Below are 27,468 nucleotides of genomic sequence, written 5' to 3' on the forward strand. Positions count from 1 at the left end.
AAAGATGTACAGGTTAGGGTTAGTAAGTTGTGAACATGGTATGTTGGTGCCAGAAGCAGGTGACACTTGTGGGCTGACCCCAGCACAGCCACAACACCTCCTCACTAGTCAAGGCGGTACAGCACTTGGAGGAGATTGGGGATTGCACGGCTTCCAACCCCCATTCTAATCACTTCCTGCAGGAGGACACGTCTGGCTGCATCACTGTATGTACAGAAGCTGCAAGGCAGCAGACCACAAGAGGACAGTAAAAACTGCCAAGAGGATAACTGGGGTCTCCCTCACCCCTATTTGGGATATTTACTGGGAGCATTGCAGACAAAGTGCCAGGAGCATTGTTGAGGACCCCTATCACAATCCCTTTGACCCACTATTATCAGGAAGGAGGTAGAGGAGCATCAGGACTAGGACTGAGTAACAGCTTCTTCCTCAGGCTGTGAGACTAATGAATATCCTATCACCACCGAGTTCTCATTACCAGGATAGCGAGCTGCTGACTCTACTGTTCACCTGTGTACTACATGCATTCTGAATTTTATTTTATTAGTTTATTGATAGTAATATTTTGGTTTATGTGCCCTGTGTGATCTATGTTGTGTGGGTGCGCCGTGGTCCAGAGAAACATAGTTTCAGTTGGTTGTATGTACGTACAGTCAGATGACAGTAAACTTGAACTTGATCAACTCTAGCACCTTTTCCTCACCCGAGTGAGTGGCATCCACACCACCTGGAGAAGGGGATGCCTTGGTTTTGAGTGACAGAGGCTCAACCCGAGAGGACAGCGATGGTAGCTCCAGAGACTGAGTGATGTGGGCAGGAAGAACCTCATCTGCAGGGCAAGTCCAGGCGAGAGACACCTCTTAACCATTACCTTTAAACAGCAGCAAGGTCGTTTTATTGAAATCATTTTATTTTGCATTAACAAAAATCATTCAAACAACTGACTACAGCTTGACACTTTGTAGTGAAGTCACTTATGGGAAAGGGTGGGACATCTGTCTGCCTTCTCACACTCCCCAAAACACCCACCACGTTACACTCACACAGTGTAGAGGTGGTAGAGGAAATCACAGCAGCTAGCTGACACAGGGTTAGATCCCACACACAGCCACAAGATAAAGTACACAGCATTTGGTTTTAATGCAAGTGGCTGTGAAATGTTGGCCACAACACCTTCTCTTCAACAACACAACAGAGTTTTTTTTACTCTCCGTGTAGATCAGACCTACTTTAAAGATCCCCCAGAAAGTGGGCCTCATGCAGAACAGCAGCCTCAATTGTTGTGTCCACAATGCTGAAGTCAGGAGTATTGAAAATACCAATGACACCACTGTTCACTGACCCCGGGTCAGAACCTCACCCCCTGCTCCCTACCTACAACCTTTGTTCCCTGTCCTTGCTCACTGACCCCGGGTCAGAACCTAACCCCCCGCTTTCGCTTTTCTACCCCAAGTCAGAACCCTAAACCCGATCCCCACCAACAGCTTCATTCCCTGCTCTCAAGATCTGGTCCATTCTACTTAAAAGACTAACTACAGATCAGCTCCCTGACAAACCATCGACTGTGTCTTCAGGTAACCTCAGTGGGCTTGTGAGGTTGTAGGATCAAACAGGTCTCCAGGTTTGGACACCAAACCACAAATGACACGGCTGGAGCAAACATTCCAGGCCATTGCCATCGTTAGCCACTTCCATCATGCCCTTTGTGATGGTGACCATATTGAGCTACTTCACTGGTTCTGAGGAGCCAAGACTGAATGATACATGCAGATACAGGAGGAACAGACAGACAGACAGACAACTGGCCAGTCCATCAGTCACACACTCCACCTACATGCAGGAGCACAGTGTGCGTTGCCTGGTGAAATGTGCAGCTCACTGCTGCTGTCACTGACCATCAGAAGGTGCCCACTGTTTCCTCAGCCCACACAATTAAGGCACATTCCAGGTCAGACTCACTGGTCAGAGAGTCTAGGAGCAGCAGGACTGTCTGAGCAGCCCAGCCACACATGGTCGTGAGCCAGTGACTGTCCCGAAGTGGTCACTGGGAAAGAGGGGAGGCTAACGATTTATGGAAGGCTCAACAGCTTCTCAGTGTTTAAGAGTTCTATAAGGGGAAGCAGGGTCATGGGCTTGATAAACCCTTACCAAATACCAGCAGCCATCCTTAAAGGTTATTAGTGCAATTACTGACAAAGCTTTTGGCCAAGAGATGAAAGTTTGGCAACAATGAGAGGGGGGAAAAAAAAAAAATCACTCCTTGTCCCAACATAAATGACCCTTGCACCTCACCACCTTCAGCAGAGACACTGCATCACACCGTCCAATTCACAGGAGACTGGGTAGTTTGCAAGTAGCTTGAAAAGTTAAAATAAGTTATGTTAAAACCCAAAGAGTGGGCAATTAGAGACCCAGTAGCAGCTTGTTTAAAAAGCTCAGGCAAGCCATTTGAATCAATCACACAACCCTCAAAGGCATCGACTGCCAGTTTCTCCTCAAGCAAGCAAGCCACAGGAGCAAAGCACTGTGTGCTTCCTTGTGGGCCAGACCGAGTCTTCCACTCATCTCGGTCTAGCTGACAATACAGTGACCATCCTGGAGAAGGCTCAAAACTGGCATAGCCTCCACTTTCCTGCCCTGATCCAGCAGTGAGGGAGGACAAAACGAGTAGAATTCAGATGCACACACCCCATCCCAACTGGACAACAGGCGAGCCATTCATTCTGACTGAGACAGAAAGACACACACACACACACACACACACACACACACCCCCTCCTTCTTCTGAACTGGGCCAGTCTCCCTTGCACAGAGCCACCAGGAGGCAGTGCAGGATGCAGTCAGCATTTCAGTGCCATTTAAAACCATTACAACTTTAAACTGAAAAGAAGGCAATCGAGTGTCTCAACAACAATTAATATTAAACCAGGTTAATTTGACAGCACTGCAAGGAATGCGCCTTGCTTTGTCAGCATGCCAGCCTCCGCTGTTACTCTAACTTGTTACCCCCTGTCCAGTAATCACCAGGTCCCATTCTGGACACTTTAGTATAAGTGATTATTCCGATCCGGTTCTTAAGACTGCCGGGTCTGTTCGTGCCACTACCTCGGTAAGGTGTAGTGCTCTTGATATTTGCGAAGTACGATCTGCAGGAGGTCAAAAGTGGTGAAACTGGTGCCCACCGCAATGGGGCCCTTTATCCAGTTCATGCTGAGGCCCTTGTACAGGCCCCCAATCACACCACCCTCCCTCACCAGCTGCACCATGGTCTCCACCATGCCACCATATGTGTGGCTCTTCACTCCTGCTGTCTGCATCCTCCGTCTCACAACGTCTAACGGGTAGGAGGCCGACTGGCCAATGAGCCCAGCACAGGCTCCGAACACCATCCGCTCGTGAGGGTATGGCTGCAGTCTGTCTGTGTACTCTGGAAGCAAGCATGACAGACAGACACACACACACACACACAGAGTGGGTTAATGATGCAAGAGCAGAACTGGTTAATGTCCCACCAACCAGTCAGAAATCAGAGCAGGATCAAAATGTTTGGCTCCACCATTCACTTTCTGCACTAACCCCTTCCCTGTCCATATCCAAAACTCTTCATATCCAAAAGCCTATGGAATGTACACTTGTCCATTCAAGATTGCTTAATGTTATTTCCTGTACATAAGTGTAAAGGAGAATGAAATAACTGTCACTCTGGATCTAATGCAGCACAAGAAAATAATAAAGGACACAATAAATATAAAGACACAAGATAGCTTATATACATAGATTGTATGTCCACAAGAGTGTCTGTACATAAGGTGGCTGACAGCAAATGATAAAGTAGTGGTGGTTCGGGATGTGGAGGGATGGGTAGGTGCAGTTTCTTTACCAGGAAGTAATACCATTTGTTAGGATGCATCTGTAGAATGACTGGATGGGAGTATGGATGTGTACTGTCCAGCTCTCTTCAGCCTCCTTGGAAAGCAGGCTTTGGTGAGCTTTGTTGATCAAGAAAGATGTGTCTGGGACCATGAGAGCTTGTGCGAGATGTGCACTCCCAGGATAATCAGCCATACAGCAAGATTGAAGGGCTGTGGGTACAGAAGACGTGAAATGGGATCAACCTGCAAAAGATACTGGAGGAACTCAGCAGGTCAGACAGCATCTGTGGAAATGAATATACAGTTGACATTTTGGCCTGAGAACCTTCATCATGACTGGAAAGAAAGGGGGGCAGTAGCAGAATAAGGAGGTGGGGGAGGGGGAAAGAGTACAAGCTGGCAGGTGATAGGAGAGACCAAATGAAGGGAAGGTGGGAGGTGGGTGGGTGGGGGAGGGGGAGTGAAGTGAGAAGCTGGAATGAGATAGGTGAAGCCAGGAGGGTAGGAAAGGTAAAGGGCTGGAGAAGAAAGAATCTGATAGGAGAGTGGAACACGGGAGAAAAGGAAAAGGGGTGGGTAGAACCAGAGGGAGATGATAGGCAGGTGAGGTGAAGAGAAGGGGTGAGAAGGGAACCAGAATGGGGTATGAATCGAGAAGGGGGAGGAGAATTAGAAGCTCGAGAAATCAATAACAGAGGAGTCCATTTCACAGCTCCTTCACTGAGCTAGTTTCAGCAAAGTGGGCCAAATGGATTAATCTTGTGCTGTATCATGTTGTAATACTTTATGGTTGTTATTGTAGGACATTGATTCTTCCAACACCCAGCTCCATCTCTTGCTAAGCCCACTGCTAAAACACATGCCAACCAGCCGCAAGACCAGAGGACAGAGAAACAGAATTAGGCCACTCGGCCCATCAAGTCTGCTCCCCCCTTTCACCATAGCTGATTTAGTATTCCTCGCACCCCATTCTCCTGCCTTGTCCCCATACCCTTTGATGCCCTGACTAACCAAGAACCTATCAACCTCCACTTTAAATATACCCAATGACTTGGCCTCCACAGCTGTCTGTGACAATGAATCCCATAGATTCACTATCCTCTGGCTAAAGAAATTCTTCCTTGTCTCTGTTCAAAATGGACATCCCTCTATTTTGAAGCTGGGCCCTCTGATATCCTAGATTCCCCCACTGTAATAACGTCTTCTCCACATCCACTGTCTAAGCCTTTCAATATTCGAGTTTTCAATGAAATTCCCTCCCCACCCCCACTCATTCTTCTAAACTGCAGTGAGTACAGGCCCAGAGACATCAAATGCTCCTCATACATTAACCCTTTAATGTACAAATAGTTGTACCTGCATGTAGCTTCTTGCACGTTTCATAGGTGAAGAAGCTGAGGCCAGAGTACGGAATTACTCCGAGTAGTGTTGGGCAAAACCCACTGTACAGTGTCCTCACTCCTTCTTCCCGTGATATGCGGATGAAGACATGCAGAATATTTCCATACCTGTTGGTACATATCACAGACAGAGTCAGAACAGGATGCGAATGAACAACTCTTAAAGGGACTTCGAAAACTTCTGGCAAAATTAATCCATGTCAGAAAGGTGTAATGGCTATTATTTATAATATTATTATGAAACTTAGGAAAGCTCCATTTGATAAGATTAGGTCAGATTGGGAACAAGAATTGGGTTCTATTATTTCCGTGGATGACTAGGGGCAGATTTTACAATTAGTCAATACTTCCTCTATCTGTGCTAAACATTCCCTAATTCAATTTAAAGTTGTTCATAGAGCACATATGTCCAAAGATAAATTAGCTCGTTTCTATTCTCATATTAATCCTTTTTGTGATAGATGTCCGGGGCAGATAGCCTCTTTATCTCATATGTTTTGGTCTTGTCCTACTCTGGAAACTTTCTGGAGAGACATTTTTAATATTATCTCAAAGGTATTGAATATAGATATTTCTCCTCATCCTATTACTGCTATCTTTGGATTACCTAAAATTTCCAGTAATCTTTCCCCTTCAGCACGTAGAATGATTGCATTTCTTACTTTAATGGCGAAAAGATGTATCTTACAACATTGGAAAGAGCCTAATGCTCCAACTACCTTTTTTTGGTTTTCCCAGACGATATTATGCTTAAATTTGGAGAAAGTTAGAAGTAATCTTTATGATTCCTCACTTAAATTTGAACAGACCTGGAGATCTTTTATTCAATATTTTCATTTAATGTAATTTTTTTTCTCTTTTGTTCCATATTTATATTCCCTTCTTGCCTTTTTTTAATTGTTTTTAACAGAGGTTGGTTTGAGGACGTGATTTTAAGTTCTTTAACTCTACCTGTTTCCAAGTTAGCCCATTGCTTTGCTTCGCTTTTAGTTTAGTTGCACGTGGATTTTTTTTGGGGGTCTTTTTTGGGTTTTTTTTTTCCTTTTCTCTATTGATATATATATATATATAAAAATCAGTATACTATTATTTTACCATATTATTTTATGTTTAAATTGCACTGTTTGTATCAATTTTTTCTTCTGTATTAATATCTCCTGTAATTTCTAACAGTGTATTAGTGCCTTTATGGCTTACCCTTTGTATACTTGTTCAATAAAAAGATTTAAAAAGAAAGAAAACTTCTGGCAAAATATAAATAGAGGTAACACACATCAAAGTTGCTGGTGAACGCAGCAGGCCAGGCAACATCTCTAGGAAGAGGTACAGTCGACGTTTCCAGACCAAGACCCTTCATCAGGACTAACTGAAAGAAGAGCTAGTAAGAGATTTGAAAGTGGGAGGGGGAGGGGGAGATCCAAAATGATAGGAGAAGACAGGAGGGGGAGGGATGGAGCCAAGAGCTGGACAGGTGATTGGCAAAAGGGATATGAGAGGATCATGGGACAGGAGGCCCAGGGAGAAGGAAAAGGGGGAGGGGGGGAAAAACCCAGAGGATGGGCAAGGGGTATAGTGAAAGGGACAAAGGGAGAAAAAGGAGAGAGAGAGAGAAAGAATATGTGTATATAAATAAATAACGGATAGGGTACGGGGGGAGGTGGGGCATTAGCAGAAGTTAGAGAAGTTAGTATTCATGTGATCCACTCATATCCCTTTTGCCAATCACCTGTCCAGCTCTTGACTCCATCCCTCCCGCTCCTGTCTTCTCCTATCATTTTGGATCTCCCGCTCCCCCTCCCACTTTCAAATCTCTTACTAGCTCTTCTTTCAGTTAGTCCTGACGAAGGGTCTCGGCCCAAAACGTCGACTGCACCTCTTCCTAGAGATGCTGCCTGGCCTGCTGCGTTCACCAGCAACTTTGATGTGTGTTGCTTGAATTTCCAGCATCTGCAGAATTCCTCGTGTTTGTGTTGTATAAATAGAGGTGATTTTTTTTTTTAAAGCTACAAACTGGAACATACTGAGAAGGAACAGAGGAAGATTCAGTAAGAATACTAATTCCGCTGAGTGAGCGAGGGCTTTTCTCTTTGGAGTGGAGGAGGATGAGAGGTGGCTTGATAGAATGAAATACTGCACGACAGATAAGGAAGCAAAGTGCAAACGACAACAAACTGTGAAAACACAAAAAGAAAGCAATAACATTGGAAACACGAGTTGCAGAGTCCTTAAAAGTGAGTCCACAGGTTGTGGAATCAGTTCATTGTAGGGTGAATAAAGTTATCCACTCTGGTCCAGCAGCTTGATGGAAGATGATAAGAGGTATAGATAGAGTGGACAGCCAGAGACATTTTCCCAGGGCAGAAATAACGAATAGTAGGGGGTATCATTTTAAAGTGATTGGAAGAAAGTGTGTGTATGTATGTATGTAAAAAAAACACCAAGTGGTGGGTGTGTGGAACACCCTGCCAGGGGTGGTAATACATTAGGGACATTTAAGAGACTCTTAGATAGGGAAAAATGGAGGGCGTTGTAGCAGGGAAAGTCTATATTGTATGTTGTTAAATATTAAAGCACTCAGAGAGGGTATAGGAAAAGGGTGAAGTACATTTTATTGAATGATATTACCAAGGAAGTGGCAGAGAGGAATTGCCTCTTTCCAGTGATGGCTACAACCCAGTGGCTGTTGAATGGCCTACTTCTGCTTCCACGTCTTATGGTTGACAAAGTAAGAGGCAGCAGAGTAGCATAGTGGTTAGCACACTTTACATTACCAGCGACCCAGGTTCAATCCAATCCCTGTCTGTAAGGAGTTGGCAGAGATTAGCGTAATAGTTAGCACAACGCTTCACAAAGCCAGCAACTTGGGTTCAATTGCTGCCATTGTCTGTAAGGAGTTTGCATATTCTTCCCATGAATGCACAAGTTTCCTCCGGGTGCTCTGGTCCCCTCCCACATTCCAAAGGCGTACCGGTTAGTGGTCAATTGGTCATTGTAAATTGTCCTGTGATTAGGCTAGGGTTAAATAGGTGGGTTGCTGGGTGGTGTGACTCATTGGGCCGGAAAGGACCTGCTCCATGCTGGATATCTGAATAAATATATATCACTGCCATTGCCATACAAACACCAAGAGCACCCCACGCACTATTTTTGGAGAGGATAGGAAAACCTTCATTGAAGATGAAAGAAAATAGAGACAGAAAGGTATAGAAAGGGATTGTGGAATGCCAAACATTCAACCACGGCTCAAAGCACATCAGAATGGAAGAGGCAAAGATGAGGATCTGAAAGTAGATTAAAGACACAAAGACAGAGAGGTGGCAGACCATGAAAAAACTACAAAAAGTAGTGGATATAGCCCAATCCATCACGGGTAAAGCACAACGACATGGAGCGCTGTCGCAGGAAAGGAGCATCCACCAGAGATGCCCTCCACCCAGTCATACTCTCTTCTTGCTGCTGCCGCCATCGGGGAGGAGGTACAGGAGCCTGAGGATTCACACCACCAGGTTCAGAAACAAGTTATTACCCCTCAGCCATCAGGCTCTTGAACCAGTGGACAACTTTACTCACCCCAAATTTGAACTGGTTCCACAATCTTTGAATTCACTTTTAAGGTCTCTGCAACTCATGTCCTCAATATTTACTGTTTATTTATTTATTATTTTTCTTTTCTTCTTGTATTTGCAGTTTGTTGTTTGCTTATCTGTCTCTATTGCATGCTGTATTTCATTGATTCTGCGTTCCTTTGTACTTACTGTGAATGCCTGCAAGAAAGTGAATCTCAGAGTTGTATATGGTGACATATGTATTTTGATAATAAATTTAATTTGAATCTAACAAAGAATGACAACTATTAATCCAGTCATTGCAGGAGAAGTTTAGTCGGTGAATGGAGGGCATTGCTGCAAGGCAGCACAGTTCTGGACGAGCAAGCTTGCAATGGAACAAGGGTTTATAAAGCACAACTTCCTTCACCAAGTACTCACATTTCCTTGGGGGTGACAGCCATTCGCGCCCGCACTAGATCCAGTGGGTAGGTCAGCGTGGTGGCGGTGATTCCTGCCAATGACCCGGCCAGCAGCCGCGGTACAGGAGGGAGGGGTCTGGCAGAGAGTAGAGATATTAAAGGTTAGTGGCGTTCTGTCACAGGTTAATTTTATAATCTGGTGACGGTGACAACATTCAGTTCCACATATGACATTCTTTCCACAGACGGCTATGGAATTAAACAGCCCTGCAAAGTAATCCTGGATCAGGGCGAGAAGGAAAACCCCAGAGGCATAACTCCATAGTTACACAGGGAAGATTCATACTGCTGGGAATCCCTGCCCAGGTCAAATTCAAGTTTAACTGTCATGCAAACATACATGAATACCCATGAATACAACCAAACAAAACAGTGTTTTTTCAGGGCCAAGGTGTACAACACAGTATCGACAGTCACACATAGCACAAGGCATGCAGAGCACATACAAGATAGCAGGTAAACATACAGTCACACAAAAAATAAATACACAGCCGAACCCCCGAGTGTCATGCCCTGTAGAATGATGGTCCATAGGATGTCATCGGGTCATCGGCACAAACAAGCCTGAAGCAGTCTGATCATCGTGCACTTGCACAGCCACAAACATAATCTAGCTTGCATTTCACCAAGACGACACAGGAGGGCAGCACCAATGGGTGAGCCAACCCCCTAGTCAGTACAGACACCGTGCTACAGCGACCCGACCCAGTACGGACACCGCGCCACAGCGATACGACCGTGGCCACGAAGCTCTACTACCGGTCTCGCCAATGAACCGAACTAGCAGTAATCTACATTACAGAGGTTCAGCACTTCATGCAGAATCCAACTCCACTGTATCGTACAATGCTCTCTACGTGTCCTATCTCACCTTCATCTGGACCTCCTGTCAGTCAGCACACTCTGTTCAATGAGTGCATAAATACGTAGTACCTCACTCTGACACCAGCTGCTTATATGCGGACCTAGCTGATGGTTGCAATGGGAACCATTCTGACACATTTCTCCTTGCAGAGGTTCACTAGAAATCCAGAGTTACGAGTACAGAGCACAGTAGGAAAGCCACATGTCATAAGTAGAATGCACGAACACCTTCCCGACAGTAACGGAATTGAACCTGGGTCACTGGTGCTGTAATAGCGATATGCTGAACACTACGCTACACTACCATGTCACTCTTATGGGCTTTGATTCAATACGAGAGAAAGTACTGAACAAAGTAGTAAGATGTGCGGAATGCCTTCCACCATTCGGCAGGGTGGAGTAGTGGTAAGAGCATTGCCTGACAGCGCCAGCGGCCTTGATTCAATTCGCGCCACTATCTGTAAGGAGCTTGTACGCTCTCCCTGTAACTATGGAGTTTCCTCCAGGTGCTCCAGCTTCCTCCCACATTCCAAAGATGTACTGGTCAGTAGGTTAATTGGCCACATGGGTGTAATTGAGGGGCACGGGATCATTGGGCCAGAAGGGGCTGTTACTGTGCTGCATCTCCAAATTTACTAAAATAAATTCAACACACACAAAATGCCAGAGGAACTCAGCAGGACAGGCAGCATATGTTGAAAAAAAGTACAGTCGACATTTCAGGCCAAGAAGCAGATTATTTCCTTTTAAATTAAATTCACCCTCGACTGGACCACAGAATTCAGACAGAATGTGGGGAACAGGCACGGCAGGGAAACCAGACGGCAGTTCAGTCCAGGAGAGAGTGAACACAGCATGGGGAAAACAATCTCAGTGATGTCACAGTGTCGGTGTACTAACCTTCCATGGGTTCCATAGTAGGTTCCCAGAATATGTTTGTACTGTTCGTGAGAGCAGAACTGCAGTGCAGCATAAGGGACGACGCGAACCATGGTGGCAGAGTTACCTCGCCACAGGCTGAAGAAGCCTTCCTTACGGTAGGTTCTGTAAATCAGCTTCACAACCTCCTGCAGCAAAGAGCAAGAACAACTGTTACTCTCCAATACACGGGGTAAGGGAAGGGAGGGGTCAGGTGGTCCACTGGTCAGTGGGGGAGTGGGGAAGATGGTGCCAGGGCAATGGACAGTCAGAGAAGAGGAGTTTGAGGAGGAGATTTGATATGTCATGAATGGCTCTCGCACATTTCTACAGATTACCATGGAGAGCATTCTGTTTGCATTACCATCTGGTATGGAGGCTCTAATTCACAGGAGTGGAAAAAGATGCAGAAAGTTGCAAACTCAGCCAGCTGCATCATGGGCACGAACCTCCCCTTCAAGGACACCTTCAAAAGGCGATGCCTCAAAAAGGCAGCATCCATCATTAAGGATGCCCATCTCCCAGGACGTGTTCTCTTCTCACTGCTACAATCACGGTGGTGGTGCAGGAACCTGAAGACACACAGAATTTCAGAAACAGCTTCTTCACCATCAGATTTCTGAATGGACTATGAGCCCCATATGCAGAATTCCAAAGTGACACTGAGAAAGCAGGAAGCTGACCAAAGAGAGGACCCACGAAGGGTAGGCAAGGGTGTGCATAGACACCAGATGTGGTCAGGAAGAGAGGTGGGTGAGGGTGCCAGGGAAAGACAGCCACTAATCTGTGGAGAACAGAAGTCCATGGACAGCAGGGATACACAAGCAGCTGTTCCTGTTCTGGTGACAAGAGAGGGGAGTTTTGGCTGCTGCCCCAGAAACATCATGAAGATCACACCGACCCAGCTCATGGACTGCTCATAAATCTATGCCCTTTAGTTATACACTCCCTACTGGGGGAAAGATTTGATTATCCACTTTATAAATCCCTCCATGATTAAAAGCTTATTGCTCAGCCTCCTGCAGTTAAAGGTGCTCGAAAAGGGTCAGTAACATCATGAAGGATCCCACCCACCCTGCTCATAGACTGTCTGTCCCGCACCCATTGGGGAAGAGGCTACGTAGCATCCACACCAGGACAACCAGACTCAAAAACAGTTATGTTCCCCACGCAGTAAGGCTGATCAACACCCCCATCATCACTACTTTATTATTTCCAGTCAGTCACTCTATGGACATACAATCTATGTATATAAGCTGTCTTATGTATTTATATTGTGTGCTGTTTACTGTTGTGTTCACTGTCCCATTGCTTTTTTTTGTGCTGCATCAGATCCAGAGTAACAACTATTTGCCACGTGCCAGTGAGGATAGAAACAGGATGATTTGGCAGATAAATACGTGGCTGAGAAGCTGGTGCAGGGGGCAGGGCTTCAGGATCATGGATAATTGGGATCTCTTCTGGGGGAGAATGACCTGTTCAAAAGTGACGGGTTAGACTGGAACCTGAGGGGGACCAATATTGTTGCGGGCAGGTTTGTTAGTGCTGTTGGGGAGGGTTTAAACTAACTTGGCAAGGGTGTGGGAAACGGAGTGAAGGGACTCAGGAAAGGACGGATGGTAAAAAAGTAAAGATAGCGTGCAGTCAAATTGTCAGGAAGGGCAGGCAGGTGATGGAACATGGTCACAGCCAGCAGGCTGACTATCAAATCATTAGGGATGCAGAGTCAGAAAGCATAGCAAATACAAGATGTTGTTTCTAAATGCACACACTATAAGAAATAAGGTGGATGATCTTGTTGCAATATTATAGATTGTTGGATATGATGTTGTGGCCATCACTGAATTGTGGCTGAAGGATGGTTGGAGTTGGGAGCTGAATGTCCAAGGTTACACATTATATTGGAGGAATAGGCAGGTAGGCAGAGGGGGTGCTGTGGCTCTACTAGTAAAGAAAGGCATCAAATCAGTAGAAAGATGTGACATACGATCAGAAGATGTTGAATCCTTGTGGGTTGAGTTAAGAAACTGCAAGGGTAAAAGGACGTTGATGGCAGTTATATACAGCCTCCCAACAGTGGCTAGGATGTGGACCACAGGTTACAACAGGAAACAGACAAGGCGAGTCAAAAGGGCAATGTTATGGTAGTTCATGGGAGATTTTAACATGCAGGTCCGTTGGGAAAATCAGGTTGGTAATGGATCTCAAGAGAGGGAGTTTGTTGAATGCCTAAGAGATAGCTTTTTAGAGCAGTTTGTCATTGAGCCTGTTAGGGGATCAGCTATACTGGATTGGGTGTTATGTAATGAATCAGAGGTGATTAGGGAGCTGAAGATAAGAGAACATTTAGGAACCAGTGATCACAATATGATTGTGTACAACTTGAAATTTGACAGGGAGAAAGTACAATCTGATGCAGCAATATTTCAGTGGAATAAAGGAAATTAAAGTGGTATGAGAGAGGAGCTGGCCAAAGTAAATTGGAAGGAACTGCTGGCAGGGATGTCAGCACAGCAGCAATGGTGTGCGTTTCTGGGAAAATGAGGAGGTGGAAGACACAAGTATTCCAAAAATGAAGAAATACTCAAATGGTAAAATAGTACAATCATGGCTGACAAGGGAAGTCAAAACCATTGTAAAAGCAAAAGAAAGGGCATACAACAAAGCAAAAATTAGTGGGAAGATAGAGGATTGGGAAGATAGAGGATTGGTAAGTTTTTAAAAACCTACAGAGGGCAATTAAAAAATCATTAGAAGGGAAAAGATAAAATATGAAAGTAAGCTAGCAAATATTATCAAAGTGAATAGTAAAAGATTTTTCAAGTATGCTAAAAATAAAAAAGAGACGAGAGTGGATATAGGACCACTGGAAAGTGAGGCAGGAGAAATAATAACAAGGGACAAGGAGATGGCTGATGAACTAAATGAGTATTTTGTGTCAGTCTTTGCACTGTTGAAGACTGATGCTGTAGAGTTTGAAGGAAGAGAAGTGGGCGCAGTTACTGTTACGAGAGAGAAGGCGCTCAAAAAGCTGAAAGACCTAAAGGTATACAAGTCACCCAGACCAAAGGAGCTGCACCTGAGAGTTCTGAAAGAGGTAGCGTGAGAGATTGTGGTGCAATTAGAAATGATCTTTCAAAAATCATTGAGCTCGGCATGGTGCCAGAGGACTGGAAATTTGCAAATGTTACTCCACTTTTTAAAAGAGAAAGGCAGCAGAAAGGAAATTATATGTAGCCTGACCTCAGCAGTTGAGAAGATGTTAGAGTCAATTGTTAAGGATGAAGTGATGGAGTACTTGGTGACACAGGACAAGGTAGTAGTCAGTATGGTTTCCTTCAGGGAAAATCCTGCCTGGTGAACCTGTTGGAATTCTTTGAGGAGATTACAAGTAGGATAGATAAAGGGGATGTAGTGGATGTTGTATATTTGGACGTTCAGAAGGCCTCTGACAAGGTGCCACACCTGAGGCTGCTTACCAAGTTAAGAGCCCATGGCATTACAGGAAAGTTACTAGCATAGTTAGAACATTGGCTGATTGGTAGGAGGCAGTGAGTGGGAATAAAAGGATCCTTTTCTGGTCGGCTGCCAGTGACTAGTGGTGTTACGCAGGGGTCTATGTGGGGACCGCTTCTTTTTATACTGTATATCAATGATTTAGATGATGGAATAGATGGGCTTTGTTGCCAAGTTTGCAGATGATACGAAGATTGGTGGAGGGGCAGGCAGGATGCAGAAGGACTTAGACAGATCAGGAGAATGGGGAAGGGAGTGGCAAATGAAATACAAAGTTGAAAAATGCACAGTCATCTACTTTGGTAGTAGAAATAAATATGTGAATTATTTTCTAAACGGAGAGAAAATCCAGGAATCTGAGATGCATAGTGACTTGGGAGTCCTTGTGCACAACACCCTGAAGGTTAATTTGCAGGTAGAGTCAGTGGTGAGGAAGGCAAATGTCATGTGAGCATTCATTTCAAGAGGTCTAGAATACAAAAGCAAAGAGGTGAAGCTGAGGCTTTATAAGTCACTGGTGAGGCCTCACCTTGAGTATTGTGAATAGTTTTGGCCCCCTCAACTTAGAAAAGATGTGCTGGCATTGGAGAGGGTCCAGAGGAGGTTCACAAGGATGATTCCAGGAATGAAAGGGTTATCAAACAATGAACATTTGATGGCTCTGGGTCTGTACTCGCTGGAATTCAGAAGAATTTGGAAGAATCTCATTGAACCCTTTCAAATGTTGAAAGGCCTAATCAGAGTAGGTGTGGAAAGGATGTTTCCCATGGTGGGAGAATCTAGGACAAGAGGGCACAGCCTCAGGATAGAGGGGCACCCTTTCAAAACAAAGATGCGGAGAAATTTCTTTAGCCAAAGGGTGGTGAATTTGTGGAATTTATTACCACATACAGTGGGCACACTTCACTCAATGCTTCCATGTACATGTGGTAATCTGGCTCTTTGGCTGGTTTGATTGAACCTGGGAAAAAATAGACATGTTTAATGAGTAACACAAAATACTAGAGGAACTCAGCAGGTCAGGCAGCATGTATGGAGGGGAATAAACAGTTAACATTTTGGACCGAGACCTTTCATTAGACCCTGAAGGGTCTCAGCCCAAAATGTTGACTGTTTATTCATTTCAACAGATGCTGCCTGACCTGCTGAGTTCCTCCACCATTTTGTGTGTGTGTGTTACTCAAGACTTACTCAAGCAAATCCTGATTTGTCAGCAACACCACATTGAACCAACTCTTTTCCAGGTTGTCACAAACTTATGCTACTGAGGAGCAAATGAGAAGAATGTAGCAGAGAAAGAGTTGGGGAGCATCATCTCAGAAGGCTTGGAACATCGATTGTTGTACACAGCTAATGAAAAGACAGGCATAGCTGGGGCCCATGAGGGTGTCCATGGCTACCCCTGGAGTATGGAAAAAGTAGGAGTTGCTGGAGGAAAATTTGAGAGTGGTACTGGAGGGGAACTGGTTGGTTGTTTTATTGAGAAAAAAGTGGAGAGATTTAAGGCCTTCTTATTGGGAGATTTAGGAACTGAACATCTATGGTGAAAATGAGGTAGTCAGGGCCAGGGAATTGAAAGTTAGAAGAGATTGAGGAGGTAACCAGGCATATAGATGAGGGTAGTGCAGTGGATGTGATCTATATGGATTTTAGTAAGGCACGTGACAAGGTTCCACATGGTAGGCTTATTCAGAAAGTCAGAAGGCATGGGATCCAGGGAAGTTTGGCCAGGTGGATTCAGAATTGGCTTGCCTGCAGAAGGCAGAGGGTCATGGTGGAGGGAGTACATTCAGATTGGAGGGTTGTGACTAGTGGTGTCCCACAAGGATCTGTTCTGGGACCTCTACTTTTCATGATTTTTATTAACGACCTGGATGTGGGGGTAGAGGGGTGGGTTGGCAAGTTTGCAGACGACACAAAGGTTGGTGGTGTTGTAGATAGTGTAGAGGATTGTCAAAGATTGCAGAGAGACATTGATAGGATGCAGAAGTGGCAGATGGAGTTCAACCTGGAGAAGTGTGAGGTGGTACACTTTGGAAGGACAAACTCCAAGGCAGAGTACAAAGTAAATGGCAGGATACTTGGTAGTGTGGGGGAGCAGAGGGATCTCGGGGTACATGTCCACAAATCCCTGAAAGTTGCCTCACAGGTAGATAGGGTAGTTAAGAAAGCTTATGGGGTGTTAGCTTTCATAAGTCGAGGGATAGAGGTTAAGAGTCATGATGTAATGATGCAGCTCTATAAAACTCTGGTTAGGCCACACTTGGGAGTACTGTGTCCAATTCTGGTCGCCTCACTATAGGAAGGATGTGGAAGCATTGGAAAGGGTACAAAGGAGATTTACCAGGATGCTGCCTGGGTTAGAGAGTATGCATTATGATCAGAGATTAAGGGAGCTAGGGCTTTACTAGTGAAATTTAAAAGACTACTAGACAAGTATATGGAGGAATTTAAGGTGGGGGGGTTATATGGGAGGCAGGATTTGAGCATCGGCACAACATTGTGGGCAGAAGGGCCTGTAATGTGCTATACTATTCTATGTTCTATGAGAGCATGAGAAGTGTAGCAGATGTAGGTGGGAGGGGACTGAAACAAAGAGGATAGGATGGAGTTGAGGTATGAGGACATGACTTCAGTGGGGCAGGAGCAGGCAGAGACGATAGGCCGGCTCCGACAGTCATGTTTGTGGATCTTGGATAGGAGGTGGAAGCAAGCAGTGTGAGGTAACGGAACCATGAGTTTGGTGGCATTGGATGGGAGTTCAGAATTGATGAGGTCAATGGTGGTGTTGGAGACACTTTTCTGATAATTTGGCGTGGGGACATTTTCAAGGGGTAGGTATGAGGAAGTGTCTGAGAAATGCTGCCTGGTCTCAGCAAAGTAGAGGTCAGTCTGCCATTTTACAACAGCACCGCCTTTGTCTGCAGTTTTGAAGGCAAGTTTGGGATTGGTGTGGAGAGAGTGAAGGATATTGTGTTCAAAGGGCGTAAGGTTCGAGGAGGAGAGAGGAGTGCTGAATTCAAGATGGTTGATGTCTTGTCGGAGGACTGTCAAACCTTTAACCAATCATGGCAGGAATAGGGGCAGGTCAGGTGCAGGCTGGTTCATTGTGTCTGCCTGCCCTTTATTCTGGTTGTTCCTTGCTCATCCTTTGGCAAAGAGCCCATGGTGGGAATGGCTTTTGTATGTTTTACATTGCCACACTATGGGAAATGTCACGTTGCTGTTTGAAGGACAATTTACATTGTTTCTTGTTCCATTGATTAGCTTGGAAATCTGCCAAGTGGGCTTGCTTTGTAAAGTTTCTTTGAGTTACAGTGTGATGTTAAATTGAACTAAATGCTGTGTCCAGTGATGGGCTGAAATGTTGCATTGAACTAATTAAGCTAATTATGCCTAATCCCTTCTTCCTGCAAGCAGTCCATATTTCTCCATCATCTGCATATGGAATATGCCACAAGTTCCTTCACTTTCCCTCGACAACCTCAGATTCACTTTGACCAATTCCAACTCCACCTTCTCCTCTTGGTTGTTCTACCTCCACTCAGGAGACAATGAGCATAAACACTGCCTCAGTATTTATTCATTTCTTTTTGCGCTACCTTTTTTTTTAATACATACAGACCAAGGAGGAGAAAACCAGAGGTCCACGAGCCAGTCCTCTTCGAAGGGTCAGTAGCTTTAAATTCCTTGGTGTTATTTCAAAGGACTTGTCCTAGGCCCAGCAATTAAGAGAACACAGCAATGCCTCTACTTCCTTAGAAGTTTGCGAAGATTCTGCATGACATCTAAAACTTTGCAGATTGCTATAGTTGTCTGGAGATGGAAAGATGAGAGAACCCTGGATATCCAGTGAGGTAATGCAAGAGGTTATACAAGAAGAAAAAGGAAAAGTATGTGAAACTTCAGAAGTCAGGTCAAACGAAACACAGGAGGAGTATAAAGAAGCCAGAAAAGAACTAAAGAAGGGAATTGGAAAAGCCAGGAGGGGCCATGAAAAGTCCTTGGTAAGTAGTGAATCCCAAGGCATTTTATATGTACATCAAGAGGAAAAGGATAACCGGGGAGAGGGTGGGACCATTCAAGGAAAAGGGGGAAAAGAACACTTGCTTGGATGCAAAGCATGTGAGTGAGGTACTTAGTGAGTGCTTTGCTTCAGTATCTACCAAGGAAAAGGATGTGGAGAACAGGAGATAAGTGCTGAGTGTATAAATATGTCAGGGCGTTTACAGGTCAAGGAGGAGGAACTGTTGGGCCTTCTAAGGAGTATTAAGGTGGATAAGCCCACAGGGACTGATGGGATTTACCCCAAGTTATTGAAGGAGGCAAGAGACGAGACACGAGATTGCTGGGCCCTTGACCAGTATCTTTGTGCCCTCTCTAGCCACTGGAGGACTAGCATGTGGCTAATGTTGCGCCTCTTTTTACGAAGGGAATAAGAGAAAACCCTGGGAACTATAGACCAGTGAATCTCACGTCAATTGTAGGGAAATTGCTGGAGAAAGTCAGGAGATTATGTTGCAACTCTATAAAAACTGTTTTGGCCACATTTGGAGGACTGCGTACAGTTCTGTTCATCCCACTATAGAAAGGATGTTTGGGCTTTGGAGAGGGTGCAGAAGAGGTTTACCACGATGCTTCCTGGTTTAGAAGCAGCACAAGAGGCTGGATAAACTTGTATTGTTTGTCTGGAGAGTTGGAGGCTGAGGGAAGATCTGATAGAGGCTTACAATATTATGAGAGGCCTAGATAGAGTGGACAGAGAGAAGCTGTTTCCCAGGGTTGAAATCTCTTACAGCAGAAGGCATGCATTGAAGGTGAGAGGGGTAGGTTCAAGAGGGTTGTGAGGGGTAGATGTTTTTTTTTAAAAAACTGACAAGGGTCATGGAATCCTGGAATGCACTGCCTGGTATGGTGATAAAGGCAAATACATTAAAGGCTTTTAAGAGATGTTTGAATAGGCACACAGCCCATCCTCTCTCTCAGGAAAATGTTTAAGACACCATCTTCACTTGGAAATCCATTCCTGTCACTAGGTCTTAATCCTGGAGCACCTTCATGGGGACTGCAGGATGGCAGGCACCTCCCCACCATAGGGAGGCAAAGAGGACTGGTAATGCCTGCTGCCTTATAGTACTCATAGTCATACTTCATTGATCCCAGGGGAAATTGGTTTTCATTACAGTTGCACCATAAATAATAAATAGCAATAGAACCATAATAGTCAAATAGTAATATGTAAATTATGCCAGTAAATTATGATACAAGAATCCACGTCACGTGCAATTTTATTTTTCCACCTGAGATGGCAGTGGCGAGACAGTGACATTTTGCATGCACAAAACTACTAGCTATTCTACTAAATACCCTTTCCTGACTACAATCACTGCAATCCACAATTTCCATTTGGGAGTTGTGAAATGCGGTACACAGTGCTGAAGGGAATTTCCGGGAGAATTGATGTGGCAGGGCCCGAAAGCAAAAACAAACGATGTTTAGCCATTTTAAAGGCCAAGCCAGATTAAAGAGATTAAGGCATTGAGGCTGAGGGTGAAGGACGAACCGGTGTTCGGCTCACTGCTCTGTGGGGCTTTACTTGACTCAGCACCGAACTGACGCTGTGGCCATCAGCACTGAACTGGCTCCATGGCTGTGGACTCACTTTCGGAAACTCTGCAATTCATGTTGTGTGTATTATTTGTTTGCTGTTTTAATTGTTTGCACGATTTGTTCTTTTTCTCGCCCACACATTGGATCTTTGATGCCCTTTGTTGTGTGGGTATTTTTTGTGAATTCTACTGTGTTTCTTCGTTTTGTGGTTGCCTGCAAGAAAATGAATCTCAAGGTTGTATATAGTATACATACTTTGATAATAAATGCACTTTGATGTGAGCCCACTTCACCTGTGTCCTTGCTAAAAGCTTCCCCTTCTGTGCATAGGCAGATGTTGTTACCACTGTCCCACAGCTCCTTCTACTGGAAGCATTGGAATAGACAGGAATCAGACTTCAATCAAACTCCCACTGATTGAATATAGTCACCACTAGAACAACAATTAATCCTCAACTCCACAGCGAACATAAACTTTTTTCTTGACCCTTCAACTGTCACTAAATTACCTGTTCCTAAAATACTGAGTGTGCATCTTCAGGGAGGAGGTAGAGGAGCCTGGAGGCACGACGTTTTAGGAATAGCTTCTTCCCCTCCACCATCAGAACTCACACACTACCTCACTACTTTGCTCTATTTAAATTATTTATCTGTACATTTCTTATTGCAATCTATAGTAATTTTTAAAACAACACATTTTTCAACACAAGTCTGTGATAATAAACCTGATTCTGCAAGTGCTGGATGAAATAAAGAGGAGAAAGCCACTGGCCCCAGCAAAGACACTGCTCCCATTCTCCTGAATGCCATCTCTCACAAAGTGCTAAAACAATGAGTCATGGCTTCAAGCAACACACATCACACTTGAAATGCTGGAGGAACTCAGCAGGCCAGGCAGCATCTATGGGGGAAAGAAAATACAGTTGATATTTCGGGCAGAGTTCCTTCAGCAGTACTCAGCCCGAAGCACCAACTGTACTCCCCCCACTCCCCCACTCATAGATGCTGCCTGGCCTACTGAGTTCCTTCAGCATTTTGTCTGCATTGCTTAGATTTCCAGCATCTGCAGATGTTCCCTTGTTAGTAATTCAAGGCTTCAGATTGACACTGCTACCAAGCTGGCTTAATTTCTGTCTCTGTAACATCACCCACCTCAACCTGCATACTGTGAAAAAAATGTTACCTCTAGATTTGATTCATCTATCTCAGCTCAGCCACCCGTTCTTTTTCTTTCCATAAACCTAGTTACTATTTTACATCGTATTTCCTGCATGAACTGCACTCTGCTTTTTATTGCTTTCCCTTGTACCACCTCAATGCACTGTTGTAATTAAAAGATCTGTAGGGATGGCATACAAATTTTTCACTGTACCTCATTAAATGTCACAATAATAAAACAATTTGCCATCCTATTCAATCATCTTCACCAGCCCAAACTTGTGGACACGTGGAGTCGGGTCCAGAGACTGGTGATCTGATGTGAGAGCCTGAGATTCAGTGAAGGCGGCCTGTCCTGGAGTTGGAGGTCTATGTGTTTGTAACACCCTGGGAAAGATTTCACTGCTAACATAATGGTCTTTCTGTAGAGATCACAGGTGCTTTGGAAAAGAGTTGAGCTAATTTGCCTGTTTAATTATAATGAGCCCTCTTTTTTCCTTTCCTTTCTTTACTAACCCTTTAGTTAAGATTCATAAATATAATTCATCTTAATCGTATGCAGTGTGCTTTGTTATCTCTTGGTACTGAGTAGCAGGTTACACAGCATTCACACAAACTGCGGTCTGCGGTGGGACAGCCACCCGAATTGCAAGGTTTGATGAGACCAGAACGTGTCTTCCCTAAACTTACACAGCCAAGGAAACCAGCGGGGTTTCATGTATGAGGGGTGGGGAGGGAAAGGAGCCTGTATTGCTCTGTTACTGTTGTTTGTGTTGTTCTGGACACTTTGGACATGCTACATTGGTGCTGAAATGTGTGGCGACACTTACGGGCTGCCCTCAGGACGTCTTTAGGTTGTATTGGTTGTTAACACATTTCACTGCATGTTGTGATGTACATAAAACAGAATCAGAATCACTGGCACGTGACATGAAATTTGTTAACTTAGCAGCAGCAGTTCAATGCAATACATAATCTAGCAGAGAGACAAACCAAAAATAATAAAAAACATAATAAACAAGTCAATTACACTTATTGAATAGATTTTTTAAAAATAAGCAAAAACAGAAATACTGTATAATTTTAAAAAGTGAGGTAGTGTCCAAAGCTTCAATGCCCATTTAGGAATCAGATGGCAGAGGGGAAGAAGCTGTTCCTGCATCGCTGAGTGTGCGCCTTCAGGCTTCTGTATCTCCTAGCTGATGGTAAACAGTGAGAAAAGGGCATGCCCTGGGTGCTGGACGTCCTTAATAATGGATGCTGCCTTTCTGAGACACTGGTCCCTGAAGATGTCCTGGGTACTTTGTAGTCTAGTACCCAAGATGGAGCTGACTAGATTTATAACCTTCTGCAGCTTCTTTTGGTCCTGTGCAGTAGCTCCTCCATACCAGACAGTGATGCAGCCCGTCAGAATGCTCTCCATGCTACACTTATAGAAGTTTTTGAGAGTACTTGATGACATGCCAAATCTCTTCAAACTCCTAATAGAGTATAGCCGCTGTCTTGCCTTTTTTTTTCATAAATGACTACACCAATATGTTGGGACCAGGTTAGATCCTCAGAGATCTTGACACCAAGGAACTTGAAGGTGCTCACTCTATTATAGCACATGATCTTTGTGTCAACCATGTGATAAATCCTTTCCCAACTAATTCCACAGTATCTGTATTCCTCCAAAACTCAAGTTCCCCCAAGCTCTCTGATTCCACCATCAGTCATGCCTTCTGAAATAATGAGTATGAATGGGGTGAAAACAGCATCTTGCTGCTCTACATTGTTCACAGGGTGGCAATGGCCAACACCAGAGATCATCTGTTTAACGTGGGTGGTGGAAAGTTTCTTTTTAAAACATAGACTGGTGGGTACATGGAACACACTGCCAGAGGTGGTGATAAAATGGTGGAGCAGACTCGATGGGCTGAATGGTCTAACTGCTAGTACCTCACACTTAATGATAGCAGAGACAGAAACATTAAGGACATTAACAGACTGAGATGGGCAAGGGCAAGGTGGATGAAAGAAAAATGTAAGGTTATGGGCTGTTTAAGAGGAAAGCATTAGATTGATTATGGAGGAAGTTTACATAGGTTGGTACAGCTTTGTACTGTTCCATGTTTGAATTTACCAATATAATTATCCAGGCATGAAACAATGGGACTCCACCCCCACTCTTCATTTAAGTCACTCCTAAAGCTAATGTGCTGAAGGTTTTAGTTGACTCTAAACTGACTGATGTGGACTTTTTTTTCCTGGTTAAAGTTATTTACAAACACAGAGGCTGTTATCACTCCTTCCCTGTACTTTTTCCTCAATATTTAAAGAATTTGTTGCTAAAAGTTACATTGAATTTGCTTCCATCAGCTTTCTAAATCATGCCTTACACAACATAACTATTTACTCTCCAATGACATTCCTGACCACCTCATTTTCTGCCAATAACAGTGAGTCACGGTAGCGTTGTGGTTAGCTGACACTATTACAGTTCGGGGTCTCAGAGTTTGGAGTTCAATTCCAACGTCATATGTAAGGAGTCTGTATGTTCTTCTCGTGACCACGTGCATTTCCTCCAGGTGCTCTGGTTTCCTCCAACAGTCCAAAGATGTACTGATTAGTAGGTTAATTTGTCATTGTAAATTGTCCTGTGATTAGGCTAGGGTTAAACAGGTGGTTTGTTGGGCAGAGCGGCACAAACAGTCAACCTCTGCCTTAAATATACATCAGCAAGTTAGACCATAAGTGTCAAGTGGAGGATAGCTGCTCATGGATAAAATCAACAGTGAATTTAGCGGTCAACAGAAACGAAACAATCAGCTGTCTCATGTCTAAAGTGAGACACCTTGCAGATCACGGGACTGATATAGGAACAGGGAGACAGGGAAAAGATGACCTTCTCACCTTAGCTGAGAACTTGCTTGAAGATACTGTGAACAGAAAAGACAGACATGATAAAACTATAATGAGACACACACAGTCTGAGCTAATAAACCTGGCTCAGACAGTATGAACAAATATTCCATTCACTTTGGACTGAGTGGAAAATGGGACTTCATTATATTGATCAGTGTGAATAGTGTCAATTTCTCACAACAGTTATCAGTAAGACACAAAACAGTTTCATGTCTGCCAAATTTCTGATTAGTTCATGAACACTACCTCTTTTGCACACTCTTATTGTGACTTACAGCAATTTTTTTTATGTATTGCACTGTACTGTTGCCACAAAATAACAAATTTCAAGATAATGGTGCTATAAAGTTCGTAAACCCTATAGAACTTTCTCTATTTTTGCGTAAATGACATACAATGTGATCAGATCTTCACGCAAGTCCTAAAACTAGATAAAGAGAACCCAATTAAATAAATGAAACATTTAACTTGCTCATTTATTTATTTATTGAGAAAAATGACCTAATATTACATGTATTTGTTGCAAAAAAAGTATGTGACCCTCTGGGGGAATGACTTCTACAAAAGCAATTTGGAGTCAGGTGTTCCGATCAATGAGATGAGACTGGAGGTGTGGTTTGCAGAGGTGCCCTTGCCATATAAAAAAGACACAAAGTCAGGTTACTGACAGAGCCTGCTCTTCTCAAGAAAGATCTGTTTACATGCACCATGCCTTGATCAAGGCAATTTTCAGAAGACATTATAAGAATTGTAGAGATGCCCCAAGCTGGAAAAGGCTACAAAATCAGTTCTAAAGATCCGAGTGTTCACCAGAGTGTTCTTCTGTTGTCTACAAACAGAGGAAACTCAGCACTGTTGCTACTCTCCCTAGGAGTGGGCATCCTGTAAAGATCACACCAAGAGCACAACGTACAATGCTGAAAGAGGTGAAAAAGAAACCAAGGGTAACAGCAAATGACCTCCAGAAATCTCTAGAGCTTGCTAAAGTCTCTGTGTCCCCAGTAAGAAAAACACTGAACAAGAATGTTGTTCATGGAAGGACACCACAGAGAAAACCACTGTTCTCCAGAAAAACAACAAGAACGCACATTGCTGCACACCTCAAGTTTGCAAAAGACCACCTGTTCCACAATGCTTCTGGGACAATGTTCTGTGGACAGACAAGACAAAAGTTGTAAATGCACCATCCTATATTTGGAGGAAAAAGGGCACCGCACACCAACCCCAAAACCTCATCTCAACTGTGAACCTGGTGGAAGGAGCATCATGGTTTGGGGCTGCTTTGCTGCCTCAGGGCCTGGACAACTTGCAATCAGGGAACAATGAATCCAAAATTGCAACAAGACATTTTACAGAAGAATGTCAGGGTACCAGTCTGTCACCTGGAGCCTAACATAATTTAGATAATGCAACAAGACAATGATCTGAACGACAAGAGTAAATCAACAACAGAATGGCTTTACCAGAAGAAAAATTGTGTTTTGGGATGGCTGAGTCAAGGTCCTGACCTTAATCCTATAGAAATGTTGTGGAAGAACCTGAAGCAAGCAGTTCGTGCAAGGAAGCACACCAATCTCGCAGAGCTAAAGCAGTTTTGTGAGGAGGAATGGCCTAAAGTTCCTCCAAACCGACATGCAGGACTAATCAACAGTTAACAGAAATGTTTGGTTGAAATTATTGGTGTACAAGGGGGTCACAATGTTACTGAAAGCAAAAGTTGACAATTTTTCCAACAAATACATGTAATATCATGTAAAAACATGCAGTGCAATGCCATGACAGGGCCCGGGTTTGTGGGTGACAGTGTAACACCATGACAGGGCCCGGGTTCGTGGGTGACAGTGTAGCATCATGACAAGACCCAGATTCGTGGGTCACAGTCACAGTGTAACACCATGACAGGGCCCGGGTTCGTGGCTGACAGTCACAGTGTAACACCATGACAGGGCCCGGGTTCGTGGCTGACAGTCACAGTGTAACACCATGACAGGGCCCAGGTTCGTGGGTGACACAGTCACAGTGTAACATCATGACAGGGCCCAGGTTCGTGGGTGACACAGTCACAGTGTAACACCATGACAGGGCCCGGGTTCATGGATGACAGTCACAGTGTAACACCATGACAGGTCCCGGGTCCGTGGGTGACACAGTCACAGTGTAACACCATGACAGGGCCCAGGTTCGTGGGTGACACAGTCACAGTGTAACACCATGACAAGACCCAGGTTCGTGGGTGACACAGTCACAGTGTAACACCATGACAGGGCCCGGGTTCGTGGGTGACACAGTCACAGTGTAACACCATGACAGGGCCCGGGTTCGTGGGTGACACAGTCACAGTGTAACACCATGACAGGGCCCGGGTTCGTGGGTGACACAGTCACAGTGTAACACCATGACAGGGCCCTGGTTCGTGGGTGACAGTCACAGTGTAACACCATGACAGGGCCCGGGTTCGTGGGTGACACAGTCACAGTGTAACACCATGACAGGGCCCGGGTTCGTGGATGACAGTCACAGTGTAACACCATGACAGGGCCCGGGTTCGTGGGTGACACAGTCACAGTGTAACATCATGACAGGGCCCGGGTTCGTGGATGACACAGTCATAGTGTAACACCATGACAGGGCCTGGGTTCATGGGTGACAGTCACAGTGCAACACCATGACAGGGCCCGGGTTCGTGGATGACACAGTCATAGTGTAACACCATGACAGGGCCTGGGTTCATGGGTGACAGTCACAGTGCAACACCATGACAGGGCCCGGGTTCGTGGGTGTCACAGTCAAACACCATGACAAGACCCGGGTTCATGGGTGACAGTCACAGTGCAACACCATGACAGGGCCCGGGTTCGTGGGTGTCACAGTCAAACACCATGACAAGACCCGGGTTCATGGGTGACACAGTCACAGTGTAACACCATGACAGGGCCCGGATTCGTGGGTGACATTGACATCGTAGTAGTATAGCAGCCCAGCTTCGTTTCTGCCACTGTCTGTAAGGAATTTGTACATTCTCACATTGGTTCCCTCCCACATTTCTAAGATACATGAATCGGTCACAAAAGTGTAATTGCACTCACTGAGCCAGGAGGCCTAATCACCATACTCTAAATTAAAAAAAAACATGCATTTCGGATAAACTCTAAACTACTACGTGTCAATGAGAGCATCAGCAGGGTCTGCCGTGCAG

At 44.6% G+C, this 27,468-nt stretch overlaps 1 protein-coding gene across 5 annotated transcripts in view; it reads right to left on the reverse strand.

Moving 5' to 3' along the window:
• Positions 1-867: 867 nt before the first annotated feature.
• Positions 868-27,468, reverse strand: part of slc25a42 (solute carrier family 25 member 42) — a 91,020-nt gene continuing 64,419 nt past the window's right edge. For 4 of the 5 annotated variants that reach the window (XM_072244465.1, XM_072244466.1, XM_072244464.1 and 1 more), the window contains exons 4-8: positions 24,261-24,286; positions 11,064-11,230; positions 9,259-9,375; positions 5,229-5,380; positions 868-3,427 (exon numbers count right to left, since the gene is read on the reverse strand). In XM_072244465.1, coding sequence (XP_072100566.1) covers positions 3,102-3,427; positions 5,229-5,380; positions 9,259-9,375; positions 11,064-11,230; positions 24,261-24,286 — 788 coding nt within the window. In that variant the 3' untranslated portion in view covers positions 868-3,101. The remainder of the gene's footprint in view (positions 3,428-5,228; positions 5,381-9,258; positions 9,376-11,063; positions 11,231-24,260; positions 24,287-27,468) is intronic. The other variant, XM_072244467.1, reaches the window with a different exon arrangement.

Source organism: Mobula birostris, chromosome 26, assembly GCF_030028105.1.
Source record: "Mobula birostris isolate sMobBir1 chromosome 26, sMobBir1.hap1, whole genome shotgun sequence".
Classification (NCBI taxonomy): domain Eukaryota; kingdom Metazoa; phylum Chordata; class Chondrichthyes; order Myliobatiformes; family Myliobatidae; genus Mobula; species Mobula birostris.